We start from the raw sequence: 12,500 nt of genomic DNA, 5'->3' as shown, positions 1-12,500 counted from the left end.
CTGATCCTGGCACCCAAATGGAAACTCCAACAAGGTTCATCAAGTGTGTGTGTGTGTGTGTGTGTGTGTGTGTGTGTGTGTGTGTGTGTGTGTGTCACCTGTGTGTGTGAGTGGCGTGCTGCTGATGTGCATCCTCTTCTGACACTCGCCACAGCTCATCAGGAAGCGAGTCACCGCCTCCCTGGGCAGGAAGGCGTACGTCTCTGAGATCTTTGTGGGAAGAAACTTTCATGTCAGTCATGGGAGGGAGAGAGAGAGAGAGAGAGAGAGAGGGAGAGAGAGAGAGAGAGAGAGGGACAGAGAGAGAGAGAGAGAGAGAGAGAGAGGAGTCACTACAAGAGGAGGAAAGTGTGCAGTGGTAGAGGAAGAGTGAAGAACGAGGAGTAGGAGAATGAGGAGAAGAAGAAGAAGATGAGAGAAGGAGAAGGAGAAGAAGAAGGTTAGCTTACAGCTTTGTAAGTCTTCTTCTGCCCAGCATGTTTGGGAGTCTTCCCCGGGGGCGTGACCTCCACATGCATGGTGTAGATGATGTCATAGAAGTCCTCCACCACCGCCACGCGCTTCAGGGAGGAGTCAACGCCTGGCCCCGCCTCCACACCCTGCACACACATGACATCATCACTGACACATCACACATCAGTCACACACATGACGTCATCACTGACATATCACACATGATGTCATCACTGACATATCACACATCAGTCACACACATGACGTCATCACTGACATATCACACATGATGTCATCACTGACATATCACACATCAGTCACACACACATGATGTCATCACTGACATATCACACATCAGTCACACACATGATGTCATCACTGACATTTCACACATGACGTCATCACTGACATATCACACATCAGTCACACACATGACGTCATCACTGACATATCACACATGATGTCATCACTGACATATCACACATCAGTCACACACATGACGTCATCACTGACATATCACACATGATGTCATCACTGACATATCACACATCAGTCACACACACATGATGTCATCACTGACATATCACACATCAGTCACACACATGATGTCATCACTGACATTTCACACATGACGTCATCACTGACATATCACACATCAGTCACACACATGACGTCATCACTGACATATCACACATGATGTCATCACTGACATATCACACATCAGTCACACACACATGATGTCATCACTGACATATCACACATCAGTCACACACATGATGTCATCACTGACATTTCACACATGACGTCATCACTGACATATCACACATCAGTCACACACATGACGTCATCACTGACATATCACACATGATGTCATCACTGACATATCACACATCAGTCACACACATGACGTCATCACTGACATATCACACATGATGTCATCACTGACATATCACACATCAGTCACACACACATGATGTCATCACTGACATATCACACATCAGTCACACACATGATGTCATCACTGACATTTCACACATGACGTCATCACTGACATATCACACATCAGTCACACACATGACGTCATCACTGACATATCACACATGATGTCATCACTGACATATCACACATCAGTCACACACACATGATGTCATCACTGACATATCACACATCAGTCACACACATGATGTCATCACTGACATTTCACACATGACGTCATCACTGACATATCACACATCAGTCACACACATGATGTCATCACTGACATTTCACAAATGACGTCATCACTGACACATCACACATCAGTCACACACATGACGTCATCACTGACATATCACACATGATGTCATCACTGACATATCACACATCAGTCACACACATGACGTCATCACTGACATATCACACATGATGTCATCACTGACATATCACACATCAGTCACACACACATGATGTCATCACTGACATATCACACATCAGTCACACACATGATGTCATCACTGACATTTCACACATGACGTCATCACTGACATATCACACATCAGTCACACACATGATGTCATCACTGACATTTCACAAATGACGTCATCACTGACATATCACACATCAGTCACACACATGATGTCATCACTGACATTTCACACATGATGTCATCACTGACATATCACACATCAGTCACACACATGATGTCATCACTGACATATCACACATCAGTCACACACATGATGTCATCACTGACATATCACACATCAGTCACACACACATGATGTCATCACTGACATATCACACATCAGTCACACACATGATGTCATCACTGACATATCACACATGACGTCATCACTGACATATCACACATCAGTCACACACATGACGTCATCACTGACATATCACACACACATGATGTCATCACTGACATATCACACATGATGTCATCACTGACATATCACACATGACGTCATCACTGACATATCACACATGATGTCATCACTGACATATCACACATGATGTCATCATTGACATATCCCACATGACGTCATCACTGACATATCACACATGACGTCATCGCTGACATATCACACATGACATCATCACTGACATATCACACATGATGTCATCACTGACATATCACACATGACGTCATCACTGACATATCATACATGATGTCATCACTGACATATCACGCATGACGTCATCACTGACATATCATACATGATGTCATCACTGACATATCACACATGATGTCATCACTGACATATCACACATGATGTCATCACTGACATATCACACATGATGTCATCATTGACATATCCCACATGACGTCATCACTGACATATCACACATGACGTCATCGCTGACATATCACACATGACATCATCACTGACATATCACACATGATGTCATCACTGACATATCACACATGACGTCATCACTGACATATCATACATGATGTCATCACTGACATATCACACATGACGTCATCACTGACATATCATACATGATGTCATCACTGACATATCACACATCAGTCACACACACATGATGTCATCACTGACATTTCACACATGACGTCATCACTGACATATCACACATCAGTCACACACATGATGTCATCACTGACATTTCACAAATGACGTCATCACTGACATATCACACATCAGTCACACACATGATGTCATCACTGACATTTCACACATGATGTCATCACTGACATATCACATCAGTCACACACATGATGTCATCACTGACATATCACACATCAGTCACACACATGATGTCATCACTGACATATCACACATCAGTCACACACACATGATGTCATCACTGACATATCACACATCAGTCACACACACATGATGTCATCACTGACATATCACACATGATGTCATCACTGACACATCACACATCAGTCACACACACATGATGTCATCACTGACACATCACACATCAGTCACACACACATGATGTCATCACTGACACATCACACATCAGTCACACACACATGATGTCATCACTGACACATCACACATCAGTCACACACACATGATGTCATCACTGACATATCACACATCAGTCACACACATGATGTCATCACTGACATATCACACATCAGTCACACACATGATGTCATCACTGACATATCACACATCAGTCACACACATGATGTCATCACTGACATATCACACATCAGTCACACACACATGATGTCATCACTGACATATCACACATCAGTCACACACATGATGTCATCACTGACACATCACACATCAGTCACACACACATGATGTCATCACTGACACATCACACATCAGTCACACACACATGATGTCATCACTGACATATCACACATCAGTCACACACACATGATGTCATCACTGACATATCACACATCAGTCACACACATGATGTCATCACTGACATATCACACATCAGTCACACACACATGATGTCATCACTGACATATCACACATCAGTCACACACATGATGTCATCACTGACATATCACACATGATGTCATCACTGACACATCACACATCAGTCACACACACATGATGTCATCACTGACATATCACACATCAGTCACACACATGATGTCATCACTGACATATCACACATCAGTCACACACATGATGTCATCACTGACATATCACACATCAGTCACACACATGATGTCATCACTGACATATCACACATCAGTCACACACACATGATGTCATCACTGACATATCACACATCAGTCACACACATGATGTCATCACTGACATATCACACATCAGTCACACACACATGATGTCATCACTGACATATCACACATCAGTCACACACACATGATGTCATCACTGACATATCACACATCAGTCACACACATGATGTCATCACTGACATATCACACATCAGTCACACACATGATGTCATCACTGACACATCACACATCAGTCACACACACATGATGTCATCACTGACATATCACACATCAGTCACACACACATGATGTCATCACTGACATATCACACATCAGTCACACACATGATGTCATCACTGACATATCACACATCAGTCACACACACATGATGTCATCACTGACATATCACACATCAGTCACACACATGATGTCATCACTGACATATCACACATGATGTCATCACTGACACATCACACATCAGTCACACACACATGATGTCATCACTGACATATCACACATCAGTCACACACATGATGTCATCACTGACATATCACACATCAGTCACACACACATGATGTCATCACTGACACATCACACATCAGTCACACACACATGATGTCATCACTGACATATCACACATCAGTCACACACATGATGTCATCACTGACATATCACACATGATGTCATCACTGACATATCACACATCAGTCACACACACATGATGTCATCACTGACATATCACACATGATGTCATCACTGACATATCACACATGATGTCATCACTGACATATCACACATGATGTCATCACTGACATATCACACATCAGTCACACACATGACGTCATCACTGACATCATGTGTGAGTGATGACACATTTCTCAATTCAAAACGTTATTACTTCAACATTCCTCGGCCGTTTTGAAAAATTTCAACACCAACTCATTCACTTTTTTTTTTCAAAAAAATTCCCGCTTTTCACAAAATTCTCAAATGTCCATGAAATTCCCAGTGAATTTTTTCAAAGTTCCACAACTCCCACATTTTTTATCCAATTCAAACCCGTTCCAACTTCCAAATATTCCGCCTGCTCAGGAATTGTGTGCTCTCCTTCAACAATTCTAAAAAAAAAAAATCCTGGATTTCCAAGAATTCCCACTTTTTAGGGACAAATGAATGATCCATTATTCAAACTTCCACAATTCCCACATTTTTCAAGCGATTCAAAGCATTGCACCTTCAACACATTCCAACCTATCCTGGAAATTCTAAGTACCATTTTTTTCACGTTCAACACATTTCCAGGAATTCCAGTTTTTTTTCTAACCTTATTTAGTACAACGACTCCTTTCACATTTTCTCACCCATTTCAACTTTCATTCTTCTTAGTCAAAAAAACAAGTTGCATTAAAAGCCTACTGAAAGCCACTACTAGCGACCACGCAGTCTGATAGTTTATATATCAATGATGAAATATTAACATTGCAACACATGCCAATACGGCCGCTTTAGTTTACTAAATTGCAATTTTAAACTTCCCGCGAGTTTCTTGTTGAAAACGTCGCGGTATGATGACGCGTGCGTTTGATGTCACCGGTTGTAGCGGACATTTCTTTCCAGCCCCATCCAAGCTATAAACAGTCTGCTTTAATCGCATAATTACACAGTATTCTGGACATCTTTGTTGCTGAATCTTTTGCAATTTCTTCAATTAATAATGGAGACATCAAAGAAGAAAGACGTAGGTGGGAAGCAGTGTATTGCAGCTGCCTTTAGCAACACAAACACAGCCGGTGTTTCCTTGTTTACATTCCCGAAGGTGAAGCTTTACTATGGAACAGAGCGGTCAAGCGAACATGTCAACCAGCAGGTTTCGGTGAGAAAATTGTGGTAATAAGTCGGCTCTTACCGTAGACATGAGCGGAGCGTGCGTCCTCCTGCAGCTGCGTGGCTTCCCTCAGGGACACTGGCGGTCACCACACCCCTCCGACTTTCAGGTACCATATAATCTCACTAAAACACTAGTAAATATCCTCAATCAATCAATCAATGTTTATTTATATAGCCCCAAATCACAAATGTCTCAAAGGACTGCACAAATCATTACGACTACAACATCCTCGGAAGAACCCACAAAAGGGCAAGGAAAACTCACACCCAGTGGGCAGGGAGAATTCACATCCAGTGGGACGCCAGTGACAATGCTGACTATGAGAAACCTTGGAGAGGACCTCAGATGTGGGCAACCCCCCCCCCCCCCTCTAGGGGACCGAAAGCAATGGATGTCGAGCGGGTCTAACATGATACTGTGAAAGTTCAATCCATAGTGGCTCCAAGACAGCAGTGAGAGTCCCGTCCACAGGAAACCATCTCAAGCGGATCAGCAGCGTAGAGATGTCCCCAACCGATACAGGCGAGCGGTCCAAATAAATGATAAATGGGTTGTACTTGTACAGCGCTTTTCTACCTTCAAGGTACTCAAAGCGCTTTGACACTACTTCCACATTTACCCATTCACACACACATTCACACACTCATTCACACACTGATGGAGGGAGCTGCCATGCAAGGCGCCAACCAGCACCCATCAGGAGCAAGGGTGAAGTGTCTTGCTCAGGACACAACGGACGTGACGAGGTTGGTACTAGGTGGGATTTGAACCAGGGACGCTCGGGTTGCGCACGGCCACTCTTCCACTGCGCCACGCCGTCCCTAGTAACACAATAAGCAGATAAGGGATTTTCCAGAATTATCCTAGTAAATGTGTCTAGTAACATCTGAATCGCTCCCACTGCCCTGGCCTTTTTTTTTTTCTTTTTTTTTTTCTAGTCCTTCACTCTCACTTTCCTCATCCACGAATCTTTCATCCTCGCTCAAATGTATGGGGAAAATCGTCGCTTTCTCGGTCCGAATCGCTCTCGCTGCTGGTGGCCATGATTGTAAACAATGTTCAGATGTGAGGAGCTCCACAACCCATGACGTCACGTGCACATCGTCTGCTACTTCCGGTACAGGCAAGGCTTTTTTATTAGCAACCAAAAGTTGCCAACATTATCGTGGATGTTCTCTACTAAATCCTTTCAGCAAAAATATGGCGAAATGATCAAGTATGACACATAGAATGGAGCTGCTATCCCCGTTTAAATAAGAACATCTCATTTCAGTAGGCCTTTAAGACCTTGAAAAATTACCGGTTTTCCCGAAATTCATTAATACTTTAGTGGAAAAGTGGGGCCCTGAGGTCAAAAAGGTTAAGAGCCCAGATTGAAATAATGCCATGGCTCCTCCCACAAGGTGATTAATTGTGTAACATAAATGATCAAAATGGATCCACCAAGTGTTGACACGAGCACGGATGCTTAGCGTGAGCACAGAAGACGGGGGGAGGGGAATCGAACCCAAGTCCAGGGCAGTGCGGACGGCCTTGTGGTGGAAGCAGGACCTTCACAATAAAAGGGTCTAACGAGACGGTGGTCGTCACGCCGACACACGCACACACATTTTCTAAACCACTCGCCCTGTGAGGACACATCGGTTACCATGGCGATAGGCAGCAACAGCACCAATGCCTTAAATTGTGTGTGTGTGTGTGTGTGTGTGTGCCAGCTGTTGCACCTCTAATAGAGAGTGCATTAACTCTCTCTACATAATGTATATATAGGTGCAGGTGATAATACATGTTGCTATGGTAACTGGATGCCATTCATCACAAAGGGGATGGTTCTAAAATGGCCCTTTTCAACCCCTTACAAACACACACACACACACACACGCGCGCACGCACGCACACACACACACACACACACACACACACACGCACACACACACACCGGGATTCCATGTGGCGGCCTGGCAAAGAGGAGGGGGAGGGTCCTAGACTGGATCTTCCTTGAGGAAGATGAGAGTGAATGCTGTAATGCAGAAAACGGGGGAAAGCGCCAGAAAGGAAAAATACTGAAAGCATCGGAAGTGGCACAATTTTGTGCAGGCAGAATATATAAAAGTGATACTAATACTATAAAGAAAAAGTACATGTAAACATCTGTCACTTTCCACATGTAAACATCTGCACATGTAAACATCTGTACTTGTAAACATCTGTCACACTCCACATGTAAACATCTGTACATGTAAACATCTGCTCATGTAAACATCTGTACATGTAAACATCTGTACATGTAAACATTTGCTCATGTAAACATCTGAACATGTAAACATCTATACTTGTAAACATCTGTCACACTCCACATGTAAACATCTGTACATGTAAACATCTGCACATGTGAACATCTGTACATGTAAACATCTGTACATGTAAACATTTGCTCATGTAAACATCTGAACAAGTAAACATCTGTACATGTAAACATCTGTCACACTCCACATGTAAACATCTGTACATGTAAACATCCGTACATGTAAACATCTGCACCTGTAAACATTTGCTCATGTAAACATCTGAACATGTAAACATCTGTACTTGTAAACATCTGTCACACTCCACATGTAAACATCTGTACATGTAAACATCTGCACCTGTAAACATCTGCACCTGTAAACATCTGTACATGTAAACATCTGCTCATGTAAACATCTGAACATGTAAACATCTGTACTTGTAAACATCTGTCACACTCCACATGTAAACATCTGTACATGTAAACATCTGCACCTGTAAACATCTGCACCTGTAAACATCTGTACATGTAAACATCTGCTCATGTAAACATCTGCACATGTAAACAACTGCACATGTAAACATCTGCACATGTAAACATCTGTCACTCTCCAAATGTAAACATCTGTACATGTAAACATCTGCACATGTAAACATCTGCACTTGTGAACATCTGTCACTCTCCACATGTAAACATCTGCACATGTAAACATCTGCACATGTAAACATCTGCACTTGTAAACATCTGTCACTCTCCACATGTAAACATCTGCACATGTAAACATCTGCACTTGTAAACATCTGTCACTCTCCACATGTAAACATCTGCACCTGTAAACATCTGCACATGTAAACATCTGCTCCTGTAAACATCTGCACATGTAAACATCTGTCACTCTCCAAATGTAAACATCTGTACATGTAAACATCTGCACATGTAAACATCTGCTCATGTAAACATCTGCACATGTAAACATCTGTCACTCTCCAAATGTAAACATCTGTACATGTAAACATCTGCACATGTAAACATCTGCACTTGTAAACATCTGTCACTCTCCACATGTAAACATCTGTACATGTAAACATCTGCACATGTGAACATCTGCACATGTAAACATCTGCACTTGTAAACATCTGTCACTCTCCACATGTAAACATCTGTACATGTAAACATCTGCACATGTGAACATCTGTACATGTAAACATCTGTACATGTAAACATTTGCTCATGTAAACATCTGAACATGTAAACATCTGTACATGTAAACATCTGTACATGTAAACATCTGCACCTGTAAACATTTGCTCATGTAAACATCTGAACATGTAAACATCTGTACTTGTAAACATCTGTCACACTCCACATGTAAACATCTGTACATGTAAACATCTGCACCTGTAAACATCTGCACCTGTAAACATCTGTACATGTAAACATCTGCTCATGTAAACATCTGCACATGTAAACATCTGTCACTCTCCAAATGTAAACATCTGTACATGTAAACATCTGCACATGTAAACATCTGCACTTGTAAACATCTGTCACTCTCCACATGTAAACATCTGTACATGTAAACATCTGCACATGTAAACATCTGCACATGTAAACATCTGCACCTGTAAACATCTGTACATGTCAACATCTGCACATGTAAACATCTGTACATGTCAACATCTGCACATGTAAACATCTGTCACTCTCCACATGTAAACATCTGTACATGTAAACATCTGCACATGTAAACATCTGCACATGTAAACATCTGCACCTGTAAACATCTGTACATGTCAACATCTGCACATGTAAACATCTGTACATGTAAACATCTGTACATGTAAACATCTGTACATGTAAACATCTGCACTTGTAAACATCTGTCACTCTCCACATGTAAACATCTGTACATGTAAACATCTGTACATGTAAACATCTGTACTTGTAAACATCTGCACTTGTAAACATCTGTCACTCTCCACATGTAAACATCTGTACATGTCAACATCTGCACTTGTAAACATCTGTCACTCTCCACATGTAAACATCTGTACATGTCAACATCTGCACATGTAAACATCTGCACATGTAATCATTTGCACATGTAAACATCTGCACATGTAAACATCTGCACATGTAAACATTTGCACATGTCAACATCTGTACATGTAAACATCTGTACATGTCAACATCTGTACATGTAAACATCTGCACATTTGCACATGTAAACATCTGTACATGTAAACATCTGCACATGTAAACATCTGCTCATGTAAACATTTGCACATGTCAACATCTGTACATGTAAACATCTGTACATGTCAACATCTGTACATGTAAACATCTGCACATTTGCACATGTAAACATCTGTACATGTAAACATCTGCACATGTAAACATCTGTAAATGTAAACATCTGCACATGTCAACATCTGTACACAAGGAGCTTAATGACTTGTCTAAACACCAAGGGGGTTGTTGTCTGACATCAGAGGCGTGGTGTAACCATGGCAACTATGGTCATGCAGTTGGTGATAGAAGCCGGTATGGTCTAAGGCCCCGCCCCCCTGTGACACAGGTGTGCAGATAGTGAGTGATAGATGACTGTGACACAGGTGTGCAGATAGTGAGTGATAGATGAGTGTGACACAGGTGTGCAGATAGTGAGTGATAGATGAGTGTGACACAGGTGTGCAGATAGTGAGTGATAGATGAGTGTGACACAGGTGTGCAGATAGTGAGTGATAGATGACTGTGACACAGGTGTGCAGATAATGAGTGATAGATGACTGTGACACAGGTGTGCAGATAGTGAGTGATAGATGACTGTGACACAGGTGTGCAGATAGTGAGTGATAGATGACTGTGACACAGGTGTGCAGATAGTGAGTGATAGATGACTGTGACACAGGTGTGCAGATAGTGAGTGATAGATGAGTGTGACACAGGTGTGCAGATAGTGAGTGATAGATGAGTGTGACACAGGTGTGCAGATAGTGAGTGATAGATGACTGTGACACAGGTGTGCAGATAATGAGTGATAGATGACTGTGACACAGGTGTGCAGATAGTGAGTGATAGATGACTGTGACACAGGTGTGCAGATAGTGAGTGATAGATGACTGTGACACAGGTGTGCAGATAGTGAGTGATAGATGACTGTGACACAGGTGTGCAGATAGTGAGTGATAGATGACTGTGACACAGGTGTGCAGATAGTGAGTGATAGATGACTGTGACACAGGTGTGCAGATAGTGAGTGATAGATGAGTGTGACACAGGTGTGCAGATAGTGAGTGATGGATGACTGTGACACAGGTGTGCAGATAGTGAGTGATAGATGAGTGTGACACAGGTGTGCAGATAGTGAGTGATAGATGAGTGTGACACAGGTGTGCAGATAGTGAGTGATAGATGAGTGTGACACAGGTGTGCAGATAGTGAGTGATAGATGAGTGTGACACAGGTGTGCAGATAGTGAGTGATAGATGACTGTGACACAGGTGTGCAGATAGTGAGTGATAGATGAGTGTGACACAGGTGTGCAGATAGTGAGTGATAGATGAGTGTGACACAGGTGTGCAGATAGTGAGTGATAGATGAGTGTGACACAGGTGTGCAGATAGTGAGTGATAGATGAGTGTGACACAGGTGTGCAGATAGTGAGTGATAGATGACTGTGACACAGGTGTGCAGATAGTGAGTGATAGATGAGTGTGACACAGGTGTGCAGATAGTGAGTGATAGATGAGTGTGACACAGGTGTGCAGATAGTGAGTGATAGATGACTGTGACACAGGTGTGCAGATAGTGAGTGATAGATGAGTGTGACACAGGTGTACAGATAGTGAGTGATGGATGACTGTGACACAGGTGTGCAGATAGTGAGTGATAGATGAGTGTGACACAGGTGTGCAGATAGTGAGTGATGGATGAGTGTGACACAGGTGTGCAGATAGTGAGTGATAGATGAGTGTGACACAGGTGTGCAGATAGTGAGTGATAGATGACTGTGACACAGGTGTGCAGATAGTGAGTGATGGATGACTGTGACACAGGTGTGCAGATAGTGAGTGATGGATGACTGTGACACAGGTGTGCAGATAGTGAGTGATAGATGAGTGTGACACAGGTGTGCAGATAGTGAGTGATGGATGAGTGTGACACAGGTGTGCAGATAGTGAGTGATAGATGAGTGT

At 42.4% G+C, this 12,500-nt stretch overlaps 1 protein-coding gene across 1 annotated transcript in view; it reads right to left on the bottom strand.

Moving 5' to 3' along the window:
• Nucleotides 1–12,500, bottom strand: part of LOC133554135 (nucleolar protein 4-like) — a 115,617-nt gene that overhangs the window by 98,435 nt on the left and 4,682 nt on the right. Inside the window, exons 2-3 of the mRNA XM_061902549.1 lie at nucleotides 450–599; nucleotides 99–210 (exon numbers count right to left, since the gene is read on the bottom strand). Coding sequence (XP_061758533.1) covers nucleotides 99–210; nucleotides 450–599 — 262 coding nt within the window. The remainder of the gene's footprint in view (nucleotides 1–98; nucleotides 211–449; nucleotides 600–12,500) is intronic.

The sequence above is a fragment of the Nerophis ophidion genome, linkage group LG06 (assembly GCF_033978795.1).
Source record: "Nerophis ophidion isolate RoL-2023_Sa linkage group LG06, RoL_Noph_v1.0, whole genome shotgun sequence".
NCBI lineage: Eukaryota > Metazoa > Chordata > Actinopteri > Syngnathiformes > Syngnathidae > Nerophis > Nerophis ophidion.
The sequence above is the reverse complement of the archived record's forward strand: the minus strand, read 5'-3'. Positions and strand labels throughout refer to the sequence as shown.